The sequence below is a fragment of the Trachurus japonicus genome, chromosome 9 (genome assembly GCF_045865225.1).
Source record: "Trachurus japonicus isolate A0001 chromosome 9, Traja_1.0".
Classification (NCBI taxonomy): domain Eukaryota; kingdom Metazoa; phylum Chordata; class Actinopteri; order Carangiformes; family Carangidae; genus Trachurus; species Trachurus japonicus.
This window is the reverse complement of record NC_140915.1, coordinates 31,666,855-31,693,103: the sequence shown is the minus strand read 5'-3', so window position 1 is coordinate 31,693,103 and position 26,249 is coordinate 31,666,855. Positions and strand designations below refer to the sequence as shown.

The 26,249-nt window shown below is 41.9% G+C and overlaps 1 protein-coding gene across 2 annotated transcripts in view; it reads left to right on the top strand.

Moving 5' to 3' along the window:
- The window catches only part of entrep1 (endosomal transmembrane epsin interactor 1), a 30,385-nt gene that overhangs the window by 896 nt on the left and 3,240 nt on the right, over positions 1-26,249 (top strand). Inside the window, exons 2-11 of one of the 2 annotated variants that reach the window (XR_015036610.1) lie at positions 2,042-2,098; positions 7,454-7,564; positions 10,918-11,037; positions 12,823-12,930; positions 15,041-15,174; positions 15,324-15,459; positions 16,525-16,600; positions 16,746-16,958; positions 18,669-19,003; positions 19,438-19,816. Coding sequence is in view for 1 of the 2 variants with exons in the window: in XM_085787396.1 (XP_085643522.1) it covers positions 2,042-2,098; positions 7,454-7,564; positions 10,918-11,037; positions 12,823-12,930; positions 15,041-15,174; positions 15,324-15,459; positions 16,525-16,600; positions 16,746-16,958; positions 18,669-19,003; positions 19,438-19,749 (1,602 nt within the window). In the remaining variant the exon portion in view is untranslated. Of the gene's footprint in view, positions 1-2,041; positions 2,099-7,453; positions 7,565-10,917; positions 11,038-12,822; positions 12,931-15,040; positions 15,175-15,323; positions 15,460-16,524; positions 16,601-16,745; positions 16,959-18,668; positions 19,004-19,437; positions 19,867-26,249 lie in introns of those variants that run through there. The other variant, XM_085787396.1, reaches the window with a different exon arrangement.

Below are 26,249 nucleotides of genomic sequence, written 5' to 3'. Positions count from 1 at the left end.
AACTGTCAACAACTCTGAAGCCCTGGTTCAGCCTCTGAAAACCTGCTCCTCATCCAAACAGCTGAGAGCAGCTGGTGAACACTGTGGTGCATATTAAGCAGATAAAGAGCCAGACGTCAGTACCTGGTGGGAACCAGACACTGAGCTAAAAGAGAGGCCAGGTGGCTGAAAACTGCCAGATTTTTCATGGTTTAAGTGTCTCTCAACAACAACAAATTCATAGCCGATAATGAGTGATGAATTCTCTACACTGTTAGCACAACAATTTGCAGGTTTTCAGCTGTTCTTTGGTTCTGTGCAGAGAGAGGGGATTTAATTGTACCCTTTGTCAGCTCCTCCTAAACACAATATGTGAAGACTTTGCTCTAGATCAGGGGTGTCAAACATGTGGCCCGCGGGCCAAAACCAGCCCGGCAGTCCAATCCGGCCCTCAGCATGAATTTGCTAAGTGTGAAAATTTGAAATTGCACATGGACATTTTTTATCAAGAAATTTCAGGTGGTTCATAATATGTTTTGTAAAAGGATAGTTCATTAACTGTAAACATCTTAATAATGTACTAAAACAGAGGAAAACATTAATTTTCTAAATATATAGGATATCATGCTATATTGTTTTACTGGTTAGGCCCACTTGAGCTCAAATTGTGCTGTTTGTCGCCCCTGAACTAAATTTAGTTTGACACCCCTGCTCTAGATCATCAATTATCTACCCATTGGCTGGATAGAAAACAAAAGATAAAAGTGGTTTTATTCCTGTTCATGCCTTGGGTTTTCTGATAGGTTGGGATCTGTCATATGACACCTAATTTAATGTAATTTCCTGATGTTATCCTTTATTAATTAAACCAGCACTAAGTAACTTTTCAACCTTCATAAAATATTTTCATAACTTTTGTGATGATACATCGACTTAGTTAACAAGTTGAATGACACCTCTGTCGTGGTCTGAGGAGGTCTGTATCCAGGGGTGCAGATCTGATGTCAGGATTGGGGGGGACACAAAAGTGATTTTTTTTTTTTTTTTTTTTTTTGCCTGTATGCAGCTCATAACATGCCACCATAAATCACAACTTGGTAGAGGCTCACCATATCATTCAAAAAGTACTGCACAGGGAATCATTTATTGGGCTTATACCTTTCTTGTTTATTTGTCCTAAACAGCCAACAGCGGTATCACTGCTGTTATATTAGTAAATTATAATTTTAAAGGTCTCTGAAATATAATATCTACTCACATTCTTAACTTTCGCCTCCCACTGACCTTCCCAGATCCCCAATTCTTCTCACCATCTTCCTTTTCTCCCAGGGTATGGGACTACTTTATGCATGATTTGGATGAATATCAAAATATAAATCCTAAGATTGAGGGTGTCATTTTTTTTAAATTTAAAGCCTGCTGATGTCATCAGTGTCTGTGTAAGATTTCGGCTCTGGTTATTTGTTCTACCATTTCAATCATTTCTTTTTAGATGTGAATCTAAAATGTGAAGAATGTGAAGTCTGAAAATACATTTGTTCAATTTTGAATAATTTAGGGTATTTTTATTGGGGGGGACAATTCATGTTTTTCAGAAATTGGGGGGGACATGTCCCCCCCGTCCCCCCTGGGATCTGCACCCATGTCTGTATCTCTTTCTCTGGCACTAAGCAGCTTTGAGGAGCATGGTAGGAACCCGGCTCTCACTTTACTTTCACTTTCACTTTTGCGAGTCACAACAAGGAGGGGACAGGCAAAACGGCACTTTAGCAATGGATTATGTTTGTGTTTTCACTTTGAAATGATCCACTGGAAACAGAAACTTAGTTTTGATGTCTTCTGTTAATTTTAATGCAGGATATTTACAGGGCTTCACGCTAGTGTTCATGGGAAATGGAGTCTTCCTTCAGGCAAAACACTACCGCTTTGGTCCACAGGCGCCGCCAAACTCAACCAAAACTGAAAGTTCTTTAGTACTGCTTTAAAACCAAGTGGATCAGCTGTAACTAAGTAACAGTAAGAACTGATTCATGGCTCTGACAGATCTTCCTTGTGTTTACAGGTCATCCTGTCAGGTATCGTTGGCCTCACAACATGGAGAAGACCCATACTGCTGCTGGTAAGGCACTGCCCTGGTTCCTCCTTTAGAGCCCTGAGGGTGCTTTCAGACAGACCCGGTTCTGGTTCTGGTTCTAGTTATGGTTGTAATGTACGTTACTCTGCATTGCTAAAAAAATTTGGCTTTTTTGCTGTCTCTGTAATCATTCTTCAGTTTTTTTTAAGTTTATTAATTATTTGAGTCCACCCAGGCTTGACCATCTCTTCCCCACGTTCAAAGATAAAAATTGCTTTATTTTATTAAGCCCCAAAGGGAAATGTATACATCTTGTTCTTTCTTGTTCTGCTTTCTAGCTTTTCTTGAAATTCTGTCGATGCCCAAATCGCCACCAAATATTTTCTTTCTTCGGCAGACCACTACAATGTTTTTTCCAGGTTGTAGTCACTGCCTTCTCATTCTTCCTGCATGTCTTCACAGGCTAGAATATGGCACACTGATGATGTCATGGTTCGCAGCAAAGAACCAAGTATTTCTTGGTTCCCTTGAGAACCGACTTTTTAGGCTTTGAACCTGTTATTTTTTCAGTCTGAATGCGCCGGCCGGTTCAAAATTGGGTTCAGGAACTGCAACCAACACAGAGCCCTGCCGGGATGAAACCCCTATGAGTGTACTAACCACAGTGTTGTGTTGTGTTGTGTTCAACTGAAAACCACCAATCAAAGGAGCAAAGTTAGATTTCAAACCAGGACCTGCAGATAGCGATCCCTTAGGTAGAGGGTCTTTGGGCAAAGATGCTTCATTTGTCAGGTTTTGAAGTGAAGATTGGTTGGAGGTCCTTCAGATGGAGTTTACTCATGCAGACAAACAGAGGTCATGTGTAAAACCACCTGCTAAAGTGTCAGGGGAAAGGCCTGGATGAATCAAGCCTCCTAGACAGAGGGTCTTGATAAATAACTATAGGGCTGAATGGAGAAAAGGTTGTAATATGTACTGAGGCAAAATTACACAGGCAAGTGGAAGCTCTAATTCAAAACCATCAGGTGACAGTGAAATCAGTCCTTCACCTTTTCTGCAAGACTCTAAGTCAAAAGCTTCATCCTCTCAGCACACTTTTTTGATGTCCCCACTTGCTCCACGTGCGTTCTGATATATGTGGTCACTGATCACGATGGTAACAGCCACAAAAACACCAGCTTCCCTATTTTGGTTGTTTATTCCCAGGTTGCCCTGTGTCCATTTGGTTCACATCATAAAACTGTGGTCCACTTCTCCCACATTGTTTTTGTCCGTTTCCTGTCCATGTGATAGTTCTTGTTTTTGTCTCTGTATCCTGTCCATGTGATGGTTTCATGTTTTTGTTCCTGTTTCCTGTCCATGTGATGGTTTAGCTGAGGGACAGCAGGGGATGACCCTCTAGGTTGTGAATGCCCCCACTTCATTTAAATGCAAATCTGCTGTCTGTGTGTAATCAATATGTTCTGTTTCCTTCACAATAACAGCCACACATTAATGTGTTAAAATCCCAATATTGTATAAAGATGTTTTCATTATAAAGCAGGTCTAGGTGCTATATTTCATAATACTGTAAAAACATCAGAGCCTCAGTCCTCAGAGAAATGGTACCGTATGTGTACTGAGCTCATGCTGATGGGAAATGATTATCTCAGATTCTTATCACTCCTGAAGTAGTCACTGTTAAACAATAGAAGTTCAGATTTAATTAGTGGGTTGGGTGAAACAAAAACAGCACACATCCCCCCAGTGAGCACGCTATTATGATCACCTGTCCATTATGGGTTGGATGGTTCCTCAGTTCCTCATATCATGGTCCACCAGATCCTCCAGATGTGGAAACTTTCCTCAGAGACTGCTCTATCGCATCATCATCTCCGCTGATTCAACAGCTGCACATTTAGTTCTGGAGACTGTGGAGGTCACTGAAGTTCAACTCGCCGTCATGTTGATACAACCAGTTTAGCTTTGACGACTTTAGCTTTGTGACATGGAGCCTTATCGTATCATTAATGGTGACTGAGACATTCAGACCATGACTGATTGGTGTTAGGCAGAAACCATTTCTCACACCACACCACCACCAGCCTGAGGTTACACAGTTCAGGTGAGCTCTATGGATTCAGGTTCTTGTCCAACATCTGCTGCCTCTGCACAAATCCATATCCTTCAGACCAGGTCTTCAACTGTCCGTTGGAGACAGTATGAACCTATCTGTGGAATTAAGATATGGAACAGTTTGAATGTGGAGTTAAAATAATGTCCAAACATAATCCAGTTTAAAAAGACGTACAAAGAAATGATTTTCAAATACAAAAATGAGGGTGTTTGACAATCTCAAGGTGCTTCCTAGGAATTCTTCTTCTTCTTCTTCTTCTTCTTCTTCTTCTTCTTCTTCTTCTGAAGTTTTGAAACTTCACCACAATGTAGCCTCAATACTGCTGAAACTTTTGTCCACTTAAACTTATTACAAATTATGAAGTCCATCACTCTGTTTTTTTCAATAACTGAAATGTATCTCCTCCCACAATTTTCTTCTTCTTCTTCTTCTTCTTCTTCTTCTTCTTCTTCTTCTTCTTCTTCCAAGGAAGTCATACTTCCCATGGGCGAAAACTCACCAAACTTCACAGAAACATCCAACCCCATGCCAGATTCACTCCAAGGACATGTGCCCCCCCATAAGCGTTTAAATTTAAAAACTTAAAAAATTCCTACCAAACCAACGGTAGATGCTGAAGTTTTGAAACTTCACCACAATGTAGCCTCAATACTGCTGAAACTTTTGTCCACTTAAACTTATTACAAATTATGAAGTCCATCACTCTGTTTTTTTCAATAACTGAAATGTATCTCCTCCCACAATTTTTCCTCAATTGACACCAAACTTGCTACAGAGCATCTCCAGACCGTCCTCCACAAAACTTGTTTCTCTGATTTTTGATTAAGCAAAAATTGAGCCTACAGTGCATGAAAACGTTTGACTGTAAACACTACTGTAAACATATACCATCAAATTCTTGCTAAATACATTTTTAATCTTCCTGAAAAAAAATGAAAATGTTCTGGAGTCATGGTTGATGAAGTTTGGCAAATATCAGAATTTTAATTTAAAAACTGAATTTTCTAGAACATTTTGAATTCTGCTCTCATGGGAACAACTGCAGTCAATGTGAGAGTGGAATTTTTAAACATCATATTTTCTCTTATGAAGCAAAACACTTATTATTAAAAACAAATCACCAACATTTCCATGCTGTCAAGATGCAATTTATGTATTATCAGATTTTTGTTTAGATAACTGAATTTCTGACATTTTGACCATTTCATCACAACAGCTTCCCGGGCATTGACTCCCTGAGTGGATAAATGAAGCTACACAGCAGGTCTCACTACCAGCCAATTAGCTCAGCGAGTTAAGAGCTGGTTCTTGGTGTCAGAGATTGTGAGTTCGAGACCCAGCAAGGGTGATGATGATGATGACAGATCAAAATGTCAGATGTCCTCAATCTGTCTTGCTGTCTAGATGCTATTTATGTATTAACAGATTTTTGTTTCGATGACAGAATTTCTGACATTTTGACCATTTTTGAAATCTGCCTCTACAACAGCTGCCCGGACACTGACTCCCTGAGTCTATTTGAGAAGACACACACCATGTCTCACTTCCAGATAATTAGCTCAGTGAGTTAAGCGCTGGTTTGTGGTGCGAGGGGATGTGGGTTCAAGACCCAGCAAAGGTGATGATGATATGACACATCATCTAAATTAAAAAAACAAAACAAATAGCTTGGACCGGACCATGGGTGAAAGCTCCAGTGTCATCTTCTTCTTTCTACTTCCAAGGAAATCATACTTCCCATGGGTGAAAACTCACCAAACCTTACAGAAATGTCCAACCCCATGCCAGATCCCATGTATTATCAGATTTTTGTTTAGATTACAGAATTTCTGACATTTTGACCATTTTCGAAGTCTGCCTTGATAACAGCTGCCCGGGCATTGACTCCCTGAGTCGATAAATGAAGCTACACAGCAGGTCTCGCTACCAGCCAATTAGCTCAGCGAGTTAGGAGCTGGTTCTTGGTGTCAGAGATTGTGAGTTCGAGACCCATCAAGGGTGATGACGATGATGACAGATCAAAATGTCAGATGTCCTCAACACGAAACACAAGACAATTGTCCTAATGGTGGCATCACAGCAAGCCTCTAAATTTAAAAATCCAAATAGCTTGGACTGGACCATGTGTGAAGATTCCTAACATCTTAGAGTCACAGTAGATGTTTAACAAATACATATCATTATTTTACCTCAAAAACAGATTTTTCTTTTTACTGTGGTTTCAAATCTGCCTGCGTGACAATGAATGGCTTACTCAATTTGTGAAGCCACTGTTGAACTGCCACTTGTCAATTAGCTCAGTGCGATAGACAACGGTCTTTGGTTCCCGAGGTTGTGGGTTCAATCCTCAACTGATGCAAATTGGACATTATAAGGTCAACTGTCCTGTCTTCCTATTCTGCTTTGTTGCTCAGAATTGCCTAAATATGCCCAAAAGTAGCCCGGACCCGACCCAATGCTGCGCAGCAGCTATAATTTATTTAATTATTTGGGTATTTATTTACTTAAAGATTATTGATACTATATCAGAATAAATCCAACTAAATGAACTTATTGTATAGATTATAATGACAAGAAACCTAGATAGTTAATTTATGAATAATGGGTGGGACTAAACAAATTTCACTTCTCACTCCTTTTCTGATATGAAAAATCCAATCATTATGTATTATTTTCATTTTTCATGTGTTGTCTTAAAGTATTTATTTTTATGTCTGTCCATTACTGTATTATTTTTTTATTTTTTTACAACTAACTAATCACTCACTCACTCAAGTAAAAACTCCATACTCTGATTAGATGGTGGGGGTGATGATGAGAAAATGCAGGTGTACAGGTGTTCCTAATAAAGTGCTCAGTGAGCGTTCTCTGAGGTGAAACTTATTTTTACAGTACCTCACAGGAATCCATCACTATCGGAAACCTAATGATTGAATGGTTTGGTAATCGGTGATAATTAGTATTAAGCTGTGCATCACAGTGCATGTATTATCTGTACCATAGCTTAAGTTGACCCATGTGTTTGAATGTGCACATCATAACTGGTGTGTGATGTGTTTCATATTGTGTCATTTATCTGCTATATGATTAATAATGTTTTTGATTAGACTGATAATGTGGGTGGGGTGGAGTTATATTCAGCCATTGTTGCTGTCACCGTCTCTGTCTGATTACATCATGTTTATTACACCTGTTTATCCACAGTGTCAGACACACGTTGAAGCTACAGTAATCCATCTTCCCTTCTGTCACCCCCACCCCCCCCCCCAACCCTCCATCTCCAGGTCAATGTGTTTGTCCTGCTGTCTGTGGTGTGTGTGCTCCTTAACCTGGCTGGATTCATCCTGTGCTGCCAGGGAGCCCAGCTGGTTTCCAGTATGACCAGCTGCCAACTGGTGAGGCTGCGAGACGTTTGTGTCTGACCCTCATTCTCTGTCTGTGCTCTCCTCTCCTGTGGCCAATGTGATGTAGGGATCAACCGATATGGTTTTTTTTCCACGGCCAATACCAATTATTAGTATTTGAAAAGCAAAGAAAAACTCCAAGGCACTCGCATGACTAAATAAAATTCCTTTAATTAATCTGGCATTGTTACAATGACATGTTTAAAATCACTACGACGCATTTCGGCATCAGGCCTTCATCAGGGAGTCAAACACATAATTCAGAAAAACCTAGTTCTTTTGTCTTGGTGTTCAACCAATGACAAGCTTCCACTCGGTTACTGTGACCCAGAGTGGGTGTGGTCAGCAGACAACTCCTGCAAAAGGGGCTTTATAAAGCGGCTGAATAAAGAAAAAACAATGGTCAGTATAGATACATTTCAAATGCATAAAGGGTGCAGATAATAAAAATACAACAATAAATACTGGATAAGATACAACAATCAATACAACAAAAGATACAATAAATACAATCATGGACTGAATCATACCAGGACCAATCCAGGGGAAATGCAGAACTCAGAAAAAAGCAGTGAAGTCTTCATTCAAGCTTGGATGTTTTGTAGCCTGCACTTTATAGATCCAAAAAGCTTCCCTTTGATTTAGTTTTCTTTGTCTCTCACCTTTGCGTATGGAGGATGGAATGTGATCTATGCCAAACCAATTATTAGTAATTAAGGAAACCAATAACCGATATTTAGAACCAATATTCATTTGCAGTAATAATTATGTGGTGTCAAAATTTGGAATAACACACCTGGGATTAGAATGAATAAATACAGTATACAGTTTGTTTTACACTGTGAAAACCTGTCATCAAAAGACCATATTTTTTTGTAGAATACCACAAACTCCAACACAGATCTTGGTTCAGTGTGGGCTGTGGGCGGCACATTGTTACACAGCCAAGAGGGGTGACCTCAGGTAGAGAGACACTGCATCAGAGCCAAAGGAGCGCGTTTTAAAATGCATTTATTTGATCGGTTATTGGTGAAAAAAAAAACAAAAAAAAAACGCCCAGTGCCGATTATTGTAAATATGCGGAATATCACCTATCCTTGCCGATAATCGGTTAATCCCTAGTGTGTTGACGGTGGCACCATGCTCACTGATGTCAACTGGTCTGTAACAAACCTGTTTATTGTCAGAACACCACAAAGAGACGAAAGTTTGATCATGAGAAACACATTAGCATAAAGGACCTGCCTCACACGGATGTGTAAGGTCTTTTATTTTGTCTCCCTCCCTACACCATGTAAGAACATGGTAGAATTAGAGGACACCTTTAAAAGAACAGGCAAACGTTTTAAAGTCATTTTAAAGTTTTATAACAGTCTGTCCATCAATAATCAGGTCTAACTATGCCAACACAGCAGAAGTCCAATCAGATAAAACTACAGTAAATGTGTCACATATATATCCATATAAAGCCTTAGCCATAATAACAACATTACACACAAATACTATAACAAATCACACCCAGTTAGTTAGAGTTCACTGTGAACCATTTGCACTGGAGCTTCATGTCTTTCTCCTGCACCCATGTTCATTCTGACCCATAGTAGTACAGTCATATCCTTAGCTGAACAGCATCTGCCTCGGAACATCTGTTTCGACTCAACTTCACTCCTTGCAGCTTCATTTTGACTGTTAATGTTAAAGAAAATTGGAGGATCAAGGATGGTAAAGAAAGGAAAAGTGTTTCCTTTATTTAGATTGGCATTAACATTAGGAGTGTTATAAATAAACTATTAATCTATCAATAAATGGATTTACAAAAATGGTATAAAACATTCATCAAATGTAGCATTAATAAAACCATTCATTGACATCCCTGGTCCTCCAGACTTCAGTGGTGAGTCATCCAGACTAACAGTGTCACAGTTACAGCTAAGAATAGACACCAGTCACTAAAGCAATATCTCTCCTTACATCTGATCTCAGGACAGCACTCTGTCTCCGGAGGGATCCGATGCCTGCTTACAGCTATTATGTAATGAGCCGCCCTCTAGTGGCAGCAGCAGGATGTTGTCTAGCTTGTTGGATTTGTAGGTTGTGGTCATCAGCGACATGAACGGTGCTTTATTAGCACATGTGATCGGTGATAATCTATAGTTATAGTGTGAAAGTCAAGTCAATGCACAGATGTGTGTGGAGGGGTTTCAGAAGCAGCTGTAACAAGTGAACAGTAAGTGAACTATGAAGCCGAGCTGTCACAGACAAGTTTATTCAGTTGCAGTTCATGTTATCGCATAATAGCCAAACTCTCCCCTCTTAGTTTTCATATTCATCTGCCCTCCTCTCTGTCAGTCTGGGTGGACTCTGCAACTGAGTCTCAAAGAAGTGAGACAAGTTGAGACAGAGAAACACAGACTGTGGTTGAAAAGTCTAAATAATCTTCTCACTGACCTCAGCCTCAACTTTTCCCCAACCTCGATGGAAAACATAATGAGGTCAATGAACGAGGTGAAGGAGGAATCCTGAAGACACCACAGAGAGAGTCCAACTGTGCTCACACTGGCTGTTTTTTAAACCAACTTTATTTACAACACAAGGACAGAAGACTTTTAATTCACATGAACAATAGATAACATAATAAAACATACAGACATACTGTAAGTAGATGATATGTAGTTTTGACATTTTACACATTTGTGCAGTAGAGAAAATATTTTTAGTGCAGTAAACAGGTTTGAATTGATGTTTATAGATTTTGATGTTGATGATGAAAATGGTCTGTTTGTTCTTCATGATAACTCAGCTGGATTTAAAAGAAACAGAAATCTATATTTCAGATTTTTTTGTTACTTGTTACTTTTTCACATAGGGACAGGTAGGTTTGGATAGCTTCTTTCCCTTAATCAATGAAATCATCATTTAAAAACTGCATTTGATATTTACTTGGGTTATCTTTGTCTAATATTAAAATTAAAATTTGTTTGATGATCTTTAATATTTAAGTGTGACAAATATGCAGAAAAAAAGAAACCAGGAAGAAGCAAATACTTTTTCACAGCACTGTAACTCGGTCACAGGCAGAGAAACCTGAAAGAAATTCTAGATTGGTTGATCTGATTACTAATTTCACATGATCTATTTACTTATTGATATTCTCAACACAACTGTGTGAGCAGATCTCTGATGCTTCCTCACCACAGTCACTGAAGCAGTCTGTATAATAAACATTTAACTGTGGTCATTATTAACCTGCTTCCACCAATCTCTCTCTCTCTCTCTCTGTCTCTCTCTCTTTCTTTCTTTCTCTCTCTCTCTCTCTCTCTCTCTCTCTCTCTCTGTTGTTTCAGAGTGAGGATGGAGATGTGTGTCACTGCTGCTCCCTCTCCCCCACCTCCACCTGTCCGGAGGAGAAGCTGCTGGAGCTCCACCCAGCCCACTCCTGCAGCACCATGAGGATCCTGCTGAAGGTGAAGCTCTTGATATTCCCTGGACATGTCACACTGTGTTTAAAAGCCATTCCTCTGTAGTGTCTGTACATCAGTTGAATCAAATGGGTCTGTTTGTTCAAATACTGAGAGGAACCACGTTGATGCTTCTGACCTCATGATGAACAATTAATGTGAGAATCTGTTTTACTCACAGGGATGCAATTACAAAAAAATCATATGAAAACATGAATCAGTGATGTTGGTGAGTGGGTGCAGAGGCAGCAGATGTTGGGTGAGAGTCTGAATCTATGGAGCCCACCTGAGCTGTGTCAACACCAGGGTGGTGGTGGTGAATGTCTCTGTCACAGTCTTATGGATAAGATGTCACATGAGGAGAGTTTCTGGTTCTCGTTATATGAAGAACTGAGGAATTAGCCAGTGTTAAAGAGGAACTATATTAATTTTTTTTACCTTAACTGAACAGCTTTGGAGCAATTGTGATGGTTAAATAAATGACCAGTAACTTGACCAGAATGGAGGCTCTCTGCCTTCCACCTAGCATCTCAAAACCAACCTTGTAAGATCAGAGCCTCTGACCCGGTGTCCCAGCTCTCGTCTCTGCGGCACCGCGACACAAACGTGCCCCGCAACCTGTAATCTCTTGTTTATGACAGATAAGACTATGCAAATATACACAATATCCACTACTCCATGGATTGATTTCACACAGGCTTCGTTGAAAACAAATGCACATGGCCGAGAGGAGGGTTAGCAACACAGAAGAAAAATGACCAGACTTTAACTGCCTGCTCGACCATATGGTTTATCACTTTCTGGGTCACTACATCTCAATGAGAGGAGTGCCTAACTTACAGTAACTCAACCTGGTTGAGCCATCTCTACCACTTGGCTGAGGTACATTATGCTGAAAAAAAATGCACTAGAGGGCACTGTGTCTTTAAATAGTATTCTTCTTCATCCCCCCTCAAACCAGGAAGTCAGAAACATGAAGATCATTCCAGACATGTTGACTGTTTTTGGTAAAACTTTAAGATATGAATAGTTTTCTGACATACAGTATGTTTGTGTTAGAGACCTTACAAAACAGAATTATGTTACTTGATACCACCTAAAAACCTGAATTAAATGTCTAATATTTTTAAAACATGCTCAACCAAATAGTTGATTTGTTTCTTTATGGTAAGTGCATCAAATTAAGCTTATGTAATTAAAATGGACATTTCTTGTGTGAACACAAACCAGGAATGCATGAGGGGCTATCTATACTCTCTTACACACACAACTATACTCACTGTCACACACCACTATACTCTGTCACACACCACTATGCTCTCTGTCACACACCACTATACTCATTGTAACACAACACTACTATCTGTAAATATGAATTATTTCTCAAGGGGCCTCTCATAGGAATGCTTTGCAGTATATCACCAGAGATAATGTGGACATGCCCCAGACATTTTTTGTTGTTTATTTCTTTATAAATTAGATTTTAAAATTAGCATTTTATTTGAATGATTCTACTATTTCTGGTATTTGTATGAAGTTCTGTACTTAAACCATTAAGTGAAATCTCAGCCAATAGAGATCAATATTTTAAAAACCACAGGGTATGTTGAAAAAAATTGTATTGAGTGTGGTTATGACTAACCCAAGGGTAAAGGAAATGCTAAGAAATCATTTTTTCACTGCTTTTTTCTTGTTGGGGTCGTTAAAGGGTTAAAGAGGTGTTCCTGATAACCTGATCACTGTGGGCCTGTTTTCATCCATCCTAACTGATCTGCATCTCTGTCTCTCCAGAAAGTGCTGTTTGCTCTCTGCGCCCTGAACGCTCTGACCACAGCTGTGTGTCTGATGGCGGCGGCCCTGAGGTACCTGCAGATCTTCTCCACCAGAGCGCCCTGCATGGTACGAACACCACCTGAGCCCCAGGAGGTTTCTGAGCCCCAGGGCCCTCAGCTGTGTAGAAAACCTGCATCACTTCCTGTTTTACTTCTTGACCATGTTGGTTTTAAACACACTGGGTCTCATTCATGAAACGTGAGTAAATCTGTGTGTAGATTTGCACATAAAAGCTCACTCTACTAAAACTCTACTCCGGATTCATGAACAGTGCGGGAAACTCAGATTCTATCGTAAACACGTGTGTAACTTCATGAATGCCAACCCATTGTAAACTAACAACACGCTCCCGTGATCAGCAATTAGCATAGATCTCCATACATGAATAGCCATATAAGGAGATCCTGACCACCATATTAGGAGGTAGGTGCAACCTGTTCACCTGCAGCCATGACGCAATCAAGGAAAGAGGGAGAGAGAAAAAAAGAGAGAGATTGCGGATCGAAGTCATTTTGGGTGAAGTGGAGTCCAGAAAAAATATTTAATTATTTTCTGTTAGTAGTGGTGTGACTGGGACAGGTAATCAAAGGCTGGAGGGAAGAAACAGATTTAGTGAATTAAGTAGACCTATCCTTGGTTTATTAAAGAACCGTTTAAGAAGTAAAGCCAGAATAGTTCAATATGAAACATGAAAAAAAAAAGAATACACACAACTACAGAGCTACAGCAGTGACGGGAGGAGGAGGCTCTTCACAGCCTCAGCTGTAGAGGAGCATGGTTGTATCAACACATGAAGTTATATAGGCAGGTTATATTGTTACAGAAGCACCAGCCGTCTGTCACAGCTCCATCCAAACCGGTGCTGACTGCGCTGCTGCGCAGGGTGAAGTGTGCGCCCACCGAGCGTATACTGTAGCAACACAAAAAGTTTTTTTCCGGTTTTATATCAGATTATTATCATCATTAGATGGAGCCTTGACGTGTTTGTGTGTGTCCGATCCCTAAAACATCTCTCCACAAATATTTCTAATTGTTTGTCATGTTTAAATTACGTGTTTCAAAGGCGTCGGCGTATTTTGAACATGAGAGAGAGTAATACGGATTAAAATGGTAATTTTCAACAGTGACAAGCAGTATTTATTTGCATTCCTACATTTACACAAGCGCTACACACAGTCCGGAGCAGGTGTAGATTTTGTGAGTAGCTACGAAAAAACCAGCACTACTAAAAGATTGATGAATGCGGAAATCCACGTAAATTTGCGCTGCTCAGGGTTTACACGCAAATCCGTGCTGCTCACGTTTCATGAATGAGACCCACTGTCAGTTGGCTGTAGAGCTTTGTATCCTCTGGTCCTGGATCAGTGCCTGTGGGTTCATCCTCGCATCGACCACCCAACAGTGACTCACCAGGCCTGACCATCCAGTTAATCAAAAAGTGTAATCCGGATCAAAGTTATCCGGATTTCAAAAATGCTCACGTAATCCGTTTTACTTTTATCCCAGTTGTTCAAAGCAAAGTTGGATTGGATCAGTCTGATCCAGATCCAAACTTTTCAAGATGACCAAATCTGGATAATGAAGGTTCTAAATGTGTATCTTAGTGAAGACTGCATTGTGAATATTTTCCCATGTGTTTCAAATTCAAACTTCAAATTTTAAAATTCAAACTTCAGATTTCAAATTTCAAATTTCATTAAATTCAGTTTGGGGAAAAGTAGTTGGGGGGAAAAGTTATTCAATGTAGAATAATCAAAAGTTAACTTTATTTACTAATCACTGTTATAGTTTAAAAATCAGGTGCAAAATATAAATCAATAAATGTACAGTATATATACTACATTATAAATATTGTTTATTTGACCAGTTTGAATTTAATTTAAATCAAAAAAATTTCATGAAATCCCCCCTGAATCCACCAAACTGCTTGGATCAAAGTTATCCTGATCCTACTAAAAAGTTTTGAACAACACAAACTAAGGGTTTGATCCAGATTAAAACCAAGATTGGATTACGTGATCTAATCCGACCTCAGAATCTTGTCTTAGTTTTGAACAACCCCTTTTTCAAGATTTGATCCGATCCATTATCCAAGATCCGATCAGATTACCTCTGAACAACTGGGACCAGATGTATAGGCTGATGTGTGATGTCACGTGTCCTCTGTCTGTGATAGGATGAGCCCAGGGCCACAGTGGAGGAAAGGGAGGAGCCTACCCAAGTCCCAGATCCAGATGAGTTTGTGGCCCCAGCCCCTCCTCCTTCCTACTTCTCCACTTTCTACTCATGCACACCACGTCTGACATGCCGGTAACACACGCACACACATGCATCCGCAGTTCAGGGTCTCAGTTTTATAACGAGGCCTTGGACTGCTGATCCTCACAGAGTGTATCAGTGTTGTGTTTGTGTTGCTGTGTGTACTGACAGATGAGTGTGTTGTTTGATTTGTGTGTCAGGACACTCGGGGACAGCGTGATCCCTCTCCCTCATATCTATGGGGCCCGGATCAAAGGAGTGGAGGTCTTCTGTCCTCTGGATCCTCCGCCTCCGTATGAAGCTGTTGCTGGAAGTTCCACTAACACAGACACACAGGTACAACTCAGATCATCGCCTTGAACAGTAACCTGGAGGTTAATCATTGTGCAGCAACACAACAATAACACACAACGTAACACGTACGAGACAAAGCCCCCCCTATTCAAACAGATCTCTGATCTTCCTGAGTGAAGACATTTTTTTTTAAGTCGATTTTTTGGCATTTCATGCCTTTATTAGATAGTACAGTTGAAAGAGACAGGAAATGGGGAGGCAGAGAGGGGGGGAATGACATGCAGCAAAGGGCTGCCCGATGCGGGATTCAAGGAATTCTGCCCAAATCACTGCTAGTTGACTACAGCTGTAGGACCCTCTGGGACCCCCCCCACTGACTCAGCCTTTGATTGACTATCTCTGACATGGTAGGCCTGTAATGTTTTTAAAAAGAAATCTCTGCTTGAAAAAGGTCCTGAGGACCAAAACGTTGTTTCCTCTATAATAAAATGTACGGACAACAATCGGATTGTACTGAATTTTTTAATACATAGCTCTTTGTCAGCAGATACAAGAGATTCAAACTAAGACATGAAATGGGGACAAGCATTAGACCGGACTTTCCCATTATAGCGGGCAGGGAGAATGGTTTGTTTTCCCCCACTGCTCTTACCGGAAGTGACGTTTTTATGGGCGTTCTTGGTTGCAAACTCAATCTATATGGGGAGCCCACTCAACCTACTGCGCCACTCGACACCCAAGTGAAGATGGTTTTTTTTTTTTTTTTTTTTAAAGTATATTTTTTTGGCTTTTCATGCCTTTATTAGATAGGACAGTTCAGAGTGTGACAGGAAATGGGAGGCAGAGAGGGGGGGGAATGACATGCAGGATAGGGCCGTCCGACGCGGGACTCGAACCGGGGCCGCCTGCAGCGAGGACTATAGCCTCTACACATGGGGCGGGTGCTCTACCAACTGAGCTAAACACCGCCCCAGTGAAGATGGTTTTTAATGTAACATTTTTACAGCAGTGTCGGGCAGAAGAGAAAACAGACTGTAGTTGAACACATCACCAAGACACAAAACAAACACACAATACAGTGATGGTGTGTTTGTGTTTTGATTCCAGGAGACAGACATTCCTCTGACTGAGCTGAGTGTGAACACCAGAACCACTCCAACACCACCAGCCCCCAGCAGTCCAGGTAGGACACACACACACACACAGACCTGTCCTGCCCTGTGATTGGCTGAGTGACAGGCTATATGCTCTGCTGGTCTCTGGAATAGTTTGTGATGATGTGGATCTCAGGATCTTTGACGTGTGTCCATTTGTCTGTGTCTCATCAGGTCCGAGTCCTCAAACGGTGTCTGCGTCACCAGGCGTGGTTCACCAAGCCAAGGCCCAGCCCCAGCCTCTTCCTCTTCCTTCTCCTCCTCCTCCTCCTCCTCATCCCCCTCCTCCTCTTTCTCTGCAGCAAGCTTCAGGACTGGCCACCTTGAAAAGAGCAGGGATCCGTCTCTCCAGCAGTGACCCAGCGTTGGTGGACCTCGCTGCTAAAGGCTAGTGATTGTTTATTGCCCCACAGTTGGACTGACTGATTCAATCAGCTCTTTATAAAACCACCCATCAGTAAACAGCATCATAAACATGAGGGACACCTCCAGAGACCCCGATGTCTTAGAGAACCCCGATGTCTTAGAGAACAGAAGAATATAAATAACATGTATAAATAACATGTATAATGTGTGTGTAAATAACATGTATAATGTGTGTGTGTGTATATATATATATATATATATATATATATATATATATATATATATATATATATATATATATATATATATATATATATATATATATATATATCCTAACATAACCTTTGTAACTAATCTGTGGCTGTCCATATCAAAGTGTAGGCACTTGTAGCCTTCAGGTCATAATTTATCTCTGGCGCCATAGTGAATGTTTTCTTTTCCCCAAGGTCTCTACTCTCCTCTCAGGGCATATTTCATCTAAGGAGGAACCCACTCATGCTACGTCCTTGTGATCACACGGAGCCCTAAAATTACTTATTTGGGGTCAACCTGACCTTATTTTTTATGGATGCAGCATATCACACACATAACACTCTGACAAACTTTAACCTACAGGTACTTATCTGGGGTCATGCTTTACATGTATCACAGGGTGCCTTCATAATAATAATAAATAACAATAATAAGAAGAAGAATGAAATAAGAATAAGGATAATCATATGATGCAATCAGTGTTTGACAAAGAGCAAAATATGAAATCAGTGAGTTCAATAGATTAAAAAAGGAGATTAAAAATGTATGCATATAAAAAATCAGGTGTACAAAAACCTACAGGCCCATCTCAATTATTCAGAATATCATGGAAAATAATTATTTTAATTTCTTTCAGTAGCTTAATTAAATTTGTGAAACTCATATAGATTCATTACACATGGACTGAAATAGTTCATGCCTTTATTTATTTTTTATTGATTCTTGTTTGTCTTGATTATGTTTTGCATTTAATGAAAACCCAAATTCAGTAAAACAAAAACAAGAATATTGTGAAAAATGTCAGTACTGCGAAGGTTTTCCTGAGTCTTTAAATGGTCTTAGTCTGGTTCAGTAGCTACACTATCATGATGAAAACTGCTGACCTCCATCATATTCTACTTAATTGAAATGCACCTGTATGTAAAGTGTGTTTAAGAGAAATTAAATAATTCAATCTGAAGTAAAACCAGTAAAATCTCTCTGAGAAAAGTTTCAAGATAGTACAGACTCAGCTAACCTGACGAGCCAAAGACTCTGTCCCCTTTAGTCTTTAGCCTCTGGGACAGCCAGAAGACCTTGTGTGGGTGTGGAGCTAAAAGATAACGTGAGAAGGCGAACGGAGGGCTTTATGTTGTGATCAGTAAGATCTTACAGTAAAATCCAGTCTAAAAGCTACTGGGAGCCAGTGTAGAGAGGGTCCAACAGGGCTGAGGTGATCTTGTCCCTTGGTTGGACTTGAGAACCTGGCAGCAGAGGTCTGTATGATCAGTCATGTGTCTGTGGCTCATGTGGAGCTGAAGTCAAAGGTGGTCATCCACTCTCAGACAGTCTGTCTGGAGCAGATGAGCCAATAGCACTGAAGCATGAATAGAGTTTCTTCAGCTGCTCTGCTCCGACCTCAGGCTGCTGCGTTGGTACAGTGATGAAATAAACATGAGCAGATCTGTTTGTAACGAGAAACGCTCTGCTCTGATGCAGGCTGGAGCAGCAGCGACACCCCCCTCGCTCCGTCTCCGCAGACGACAGACTCCTCCACCCAAACCTCCCAGCCCACCCTGGCCGCCCAGGGCCAGGTCACGCTGCGACGGGCCAACAATGACGGCAGGGCCCCCCGCCGGCCCCGGCCCACCTCCATGGTGGACTACCAGAGCTACCGACACACGCAGCTGCTGGTCAGGAGGATCCTGGAGCAGCCGGCCGCCCAGGGCCTGGCCCCTGAGGTCCAGGAGCTGGTGGACAGCATTCGAAATGTCCTGCAGTCAGACGAGGAGCACATGGAGGAGGCTGTACGCTGTGCTAGTTACATAGAACAGGTAAAGATCACACACTGACAACACCTGTCTCAACAGAACATGGAGCAGACTTCTTTTCTTTTCTTTTCTTTTTATTTAGGTTCAATCAATACACATATTTACCTGTATTTAATTTGTGTAGAACCAAACATTTTTTCCTGTAGCTTAAGCTACTTAAAGATTATACATAAACATCAAATAGCAGGTAACACAACTCTACATATGACAGATATTCTTGGAACTTTGATGCATTTGCTTTAAAAACAAAAACACCTGTGCCATGAGGTCGAGACACTTGTCGTCAGCTCAGCCTGATGGATCTGGATGGCCTTGTTTCCATGGTATCTCAGGTCCACTGTGCTGATTGGCCTCCACATGGCTGCTTGCATCTGTGTTTAATGTTTTTTGTCTGTGCTGCATCTTGTCCTGAACATTAGTTTTATGTTTCCTGTCAGGTGTTCACTGACTCAGAGATGGGCCCCGGTCAGCCTAAACCCCCCCAGTGGCCGCAGCCAGCTGCCAGCTCCTCCTCCTCCCAGACTTTCCCCCGCCCCCCCAGGAGGAGGTGTGGCGTGCTGCACCTACGGAGCTGTGGGGACCTCAGCTCATTCACCTGCGCGGCGCTCAAGTCCCCGGAGCATCAAGGAAACAGCAGAGGAAGACTGTCCAGGGCGGGCTCCAGGACGGGGTCAAGGACAGGGTCCCGCATGGATCGTCCCGATCGTCCTCACAGTCTGATCGGAGTGTTCAGAGAGACGGTGCTCTGAGGGACAAACATTTGGACACTAAATAACCTAATCCAGCCCATGGACTGCAAACCCCACCGCTGAGAAGGTGTGTGTGTGTGAGTGTGAGTGTGAGTCCGATTCTATATTGATTTATTATTATGTTATATATATATATATATATATATATATATATATATATATATGATTTATATATTTATATTATAATTAAAAATTCTGCAGTGCAATGTAATGATGGACTGGACCAGTGTGTCCCCTATATTCATTCTTTCAAATTAGAGCAGGGCAGCTCAAGCCAAAATAAATTCTTGGGGAAACATTGCCTGAAATCTCAGAGCCACATTAAGCCATTTTGTAGCCACACATTGGACGGCTGTTGATGGATGAAACCATGTGGTACTGGTTTCTGTTGAGATTCCCATCCCTACTTATCTGTGAAATAGAAAACTTGTGTTGAGACCCAGCACGCTTCATCCAGGGTCACTGCAGGTGTCTCTGTGTTATTTAATGCATAGATAACTTGACTTTAAAACTGTCAGTGTTAAACCTTTATTTTTTGTGTCAAATGTTTCTCAGTTATTTTCCAGCAATTTTCTTTGAAAAACATGAAATCATCCAGGTGCTCATTAACGACTTGTTCATGATTTACTGAATTTTGGAAACACCATGTTTCACTCACCTGCTGAATACTTCAAATAAAAGGACGTTTGACCTTTGTCCTTAAAGCTCCACTAAGAACTGGACAAATGGAACGAACTGGTTGAGATTGGTGTGTAAACTGTGCCTCTTGAGTTATTATAGGAGAGTGTGAAAGGCGTGCAGCTCCCTGTGCTCTGGACAGAAACTGTCAACTGTGTTGAAGTGAACGCTCCACACTGATCTATTTAAGCTCTATTAAAATGAATGTTCTGTTAAAGAGTTGGTATGAATGAAGTGATGTCACATTTACACCATGTACAGTGATGACAGAGTTTCATGACGACCTCATGTCTGAGGGACTGAAGACAGTCATTTGCTGCATGTTAAATAAATTTGGGTTAATTATCCATAACACACAGTTTGATCTGAGTGTTCAGCAGCTCAACACATCAATGCTGTGTGTGTGTGTGTGACTGGTTGTGATGACCACAGTCAGAACTCTAATTAGGTCCCGAGCGGTGACTGCAAGTCGCCCAGCGAAAGCCCTATTGTAATTGCTCTGTTTATTATTAGGGCCCGAGCGGCGACTGCAAGTCGCCCAGCGAAAGCCCTATTGTTATTGCTCTGTTTATTATTATTCTTTCTTTCATTCTTTTTCTCTCAAAAGGATCGCATTTTTGGGGGCTTCAGCATGCCCCAAAACGCGTGAATTTTGGCATGCACATCAGGACTCGCGAAAAATTTGATATTTTAAAGTCTTTGGGAATGGGCGTGGTCAAATGGCTGAATAGCGCCCCCTAGAAAATTTCAAAACATCAGCCCCTCCTTTGCGTTTCACCTACATGCATGAAATTTGGTGGGCCTATAGAACATGGCAAGACGCACAAAAAAGCCTCTTAATGTCATGGTGAAATCACAACAGGAAGTCGGCCATTTTGATTTGAACTTTTGACCTGTTTGATCTAACTCCTCCTACAGATTTTGCCCGATTGACTTCAAATTGGCTAGAGACCATCGGGATGCCACTCTGATCAAACCTGAACACACCTGCACGCATCCCATTACTGCCCCCTGCTGAATGAACCATTAACTGCTTATAACTCCCTCATGCTTTGTCCGATTCACTCCAAACTTCACATGAGTGATGAGGGGCCGCCCCTGAATGCACCCACCTACAACTGCTTAGCGCCACCTGGTGGATGAACAAAACATTGCAGCCCCGACATGCCACAGGCCCCGCGGTCGCATGGGTGAGCGAGGGCCCGTCATCGCCGCTTGCGGCTTTAATTATTCTTTCTTTCATTATTATATTCTCCCTAAAATCGCATTTTTGGAGGCTTCAACATGCCCCAAAACGCGTCAAATTTGGCATGCACATCAGGCCTCGCGAAAAATTTGATATTTTAAAGTCGTTGGGAATGGGCGTGGTCAAATGGCTGAATAGCGCCCCCTAGAAAATTTCAAAACATCAGCCCCGCCTTTGTGTTTCACCGAGACGCATGAAATTTGGTGGGCTTACAGAACATGGCAAGACGCACAAAAAAGCCTCTTAATGTCATGGTGAAATCACAACAGGAAGTCGGCCATTTTGATTTGAACTTTTGACCTGTTTGATCTAACTCCTCCTAGGGATTTCGTCCGATTGACTTCAAATTGGTTAGAGACCATTGAGATGCCACTCTGATCAAAAGTTGTGCTCCGCAGGTCTCTAGGTCAAAGGGCGTGGCTTCTGGGGCCTTGAGGATTTTGGCGACTTTTCGTTTCCTCGCCATTTCACCTTCGAACAGCTCTAACACCCACATACTTTATCCGATCAGCTTCAAACTTGCTGGACATGATGATGGCTCCGCCCTGAACGTCCCCATATATTAATTTCCTACGTTACTCATAGCGCCCCCCGGTGGTAACAGGAAGTGGCCATGATTAGGGATGGGTATTGATAAGAATTTAGCGATTCCGATTCCATTATCGATATTGCTTATCGATTCAATTCCTTATCGATTCTCTTATCGATTCTCATTGGGTGAGGGAATAAAAGAGAAATGGGTTTGTTCGCATTAATGCAGTGGTTCCCAACCAGACATTTAAGGAGATCCCATTTGAATTCCAGGCGACCCCACATGGGGTCCCAACCCCAAGGTTGAAAACACTGCATTAATGACTCTAACATTAAAAAAGTAGATAGGACCGACCTGCCTGGACAGGTTAACACTATAGACCACTGTGGCTGTGGGGCAGCTGTGCTCACAGGAGGAATGTAACTGTCTTAACTTATCTGTTTCCATTTGATGGTTTTCACGCAGCTGTATTCTTCTCACTAATTATTGTTTTCATAACGTTCGTTTTTATGCGAAGTGAGCGAGTGAGCGAGCGAAAGAGAGAGAGCGCGCCAGAGAAAAGACACAGGGCGCACCGTTTCACCTGGCTACGAGCAAAACCTGAAACGAGGTGGTTGGAAATGAAGAGAGAAAAACAGAAAGAATAGACATGTAGCCTGTTCAGGAGACGTTGTCCTGTCCTCACGACGTGAGGGAGGGAGGACCGGATGGAGGCTCACAGGTTAGTGATGAGGAAACGTCACTGTCAGCTGCATCTGTCAGCAGCTCCGCTCCACACAGACATGCCACTAACTTTATTTTGTGAGAACAGTGACATCTGGATATAAACACTAAGCACCCTCATTTATAATGAAGATTTTAACGTAACGTAACGTCATTAATCTCTCGTTCAGTCCGGTAGAATAACGGGTCTTTGTGGGCGCTGTGTAACCTAGCGATCGGCTCTAGAACAGCTGTAAAACACCTGGAGCTGATCAACTAAAGCCAGGAACACACTGTCCCGACGCCGGCGTAGGGTCGCGCGGGGGGGAGAGGCTCGCAAAAATAACAATCCAGTAAACAGCGACATCAACTCTTGACGTGAGAGCAGCCCACGTGTCCACTACACAGTGTCGGCCGGGTTACACACACAGGTGCACAGGGATGCTGTCACACCACTCAACCCCCAGACTGAGGCTTCTGCCTCCACACCGTGTTTTCTTTGTTCTGACTCGAACACAGCGTGTGTTGTTTGTTTGTTTTTCTTAGCAAATGCGCGAGTTTCTGAACCAAACGGAATCGATAAGGGAATCGTTAAAGCAGACACGCACACGATTCCAGGAATTGATCCAAGTTGGAACCGGTTCCGAAGAGGAACCGGTTTTCGATTCCCATCCCTAGTACTGATGGCACATAGTTGATCCCATCAACTTCATTCCACTTCTAAAACATGCAGACTAAGGTGGTGAAGCTACATTATGAACGCTGTGAAGCTACGAGTAATGGCGACCGTGTGGCGATGCGGCGACCATTCCTCGCCATGAAAATACGTTTGGCTTTTTCATGGCTTTATTGATCTCGTATCATCATGAAAATTGATACACAGGTCCAGGGTCACGACCTCAACGTCTCCATATGCTCGTAGACGATCTCACTCATGTCGCCCCCTAGTGGAAACAGGAAGTGCCATATTTTACATCAACATTGTCCGATTTCCACGAAACTTCACATGTGTGATGAGGGGCTGACCCTGAACACATCTGTACGCATCCCATTACTGCCCCCTGGTGGATGAACCATTAACTGCTCATAACTCCCTCATGCTTCGTCCGATTCACTCCAAACTTCACATGAGTGATGAGGGGCCGCCCCTGAACGCACCACACCACATGCGGTGACTGCCCCCTGGTGGATGGACGGAAAATTGCATTTTTTGCCTCCTTTCAGGTTTTTTCTCCCTTTCACCTTCACGCCACAGCCCCGGCGTGCCTCAGGCCCCGCGGTGGCATGGGTGAGCGAGGGCCCGATCATCGCCGCTTGCGGCTTTAATTACCATTAAAATCACAAAGGTTATAATATCTTTATCCACCTGTCATAACTGAAGTTAGTGATAGGTGATGACAGTATGACGCAGTATTTTTCAACCTTGGGGTCGGGACCCCACGTGGGGTCGCCTGGAATTCAAATGAGGTCGCCTGAAATGTCTAGGCAATATATGTTTTTAACAAATTATTATTCTTTTTAAACTTATGATTGAAATCACCACACACAATCTTAAACAACTCTATTCTATACTTTAACTTCAAATAAAATGCAGCATATAAAAATATCTGAGCTGGCACATTTTGATTGACGTGCAGTTACGTGATTGCAGGGTCGCCAGAAATTTGTGATGTCACAATGGGGTTACAAGGCAAAAAAGATTGGGAACCACTGCATTAAGGATTTATGAATGGTTTACAGCTAGTTTATCACTTAGTTTGTTAACCTGTGAAAAAAAAGAGCCAGCACTGTCATATTAATTGCCATGTAATGACCTCACATTTCTCTGAAATGTTAAAGCTCATCTCTTTAGTTACTGAGATTTTGTACTGCGGCTTGTTGGTGATGTAAATGTAGGATAACTTTGTTATAACTTATTTATAATCCTTTAATAGGGCAGTGTTACCGAAAATCCCTGAGATTCTACTTTTAGGTGTTAGTTTGCTCTGTGACTCATTGTAAAAGAGTTCAGGTGAGCTTAAGTGAATACAGGTAACATGTAGCAACACTGTCACTGTTACAGCTTTTAAACAGCATCAGATTAACGCCAGGAATCAAGCACAGACACCCAGCAGTCTGGATGAGGAGTTTTGACTCACACACACACCGTTCAGACAAAGCAATGACACATACTTGCTTGTTGAAGTCTTTTATTGTTGTAAATACTGTTACAAACATTCTGTGCTACAGGAAGAAGCTCCATTAGCTTAGCATCACAGAAAAGCAAATAAATACAACATTGCTGCTGCTGCTGCTCTACAGAAATGTTTCTATGTTGAGACACTGAGTTACATTTCACTTACATTCAGAATGAGTGCACTTGGAAATACTTGTTATCAACCGCGCTGCTGCTGCTGCCGCCTCCAGCCTCAAGTGCTCATTTCCATGGTTACCTTCACCATGTCTGTACCTGTCAACACCCGAAGTAACATCACACACCTTCAGGTATCTTGTGCTCTAGCTGTGTCCACTCACTTGAAATCTCCCATGCTGCATTGCTGATTTGACGTATCCAACACACAACCATTAGAAGTATATACCTTTACATAGTTTTCTATATAGTTCATCTATATGTATATTTTATATATATCCAGCTGGTTTCTGATTCAACATGGAGTACATTGTTTGTAATCGCGCGCGCGCACACACACGCACACACGCACACACACCAGAGGAAAGAAAAGGACAGCATCATGTCCGGTCTGCTGCTGTTGCCTCTTCCTCCTCTGAATCCAGTAGTAGTAATAAGGCCAAGATGAGCTTCATGATGACGACAGACATTTGGAGCCAGCTGTGGGCTCTGGGGGTGGGGCAGTGGGGGGTACACCCCCCACTGCCCCACCCCCAGGTCAACCTGTCGCTTTTTGACCTTGAACACAGAGCAGTCTGATGAGAGAAATTCACAACATCCCAAAGGAGAGTAGAGCTGGTGGCAGCTGATGATGAAGGCAGGTACATTCCCAGAGAAACACAGGCCAAGAGGAGTCCAGGGGGGTGGGGGTGAGGGGGTAAATGCTTTAGGCTCCACACATTCACAAAAACATCCAGAATCTTAATTCTATCCAAAGTTTCTTCAGTTCATCACTTTTAACTTGAACTACAACCTGCTGATGTGCACAGTTCCAGATGTGCTCACCATGAGTTCTTGTGTAAAGTCGACCTGTTTCAGACTCACGTGGATCCCTGTCTGCGCCAACCGGCTTGTGTAAACTGAAATAATCGGTCGCTATAGCGATGCCAAGTCGAGCCGCAGAAGACATTGAAACATTTGTTGATGTGCTACATTGAAGTGGTTAGGACTGA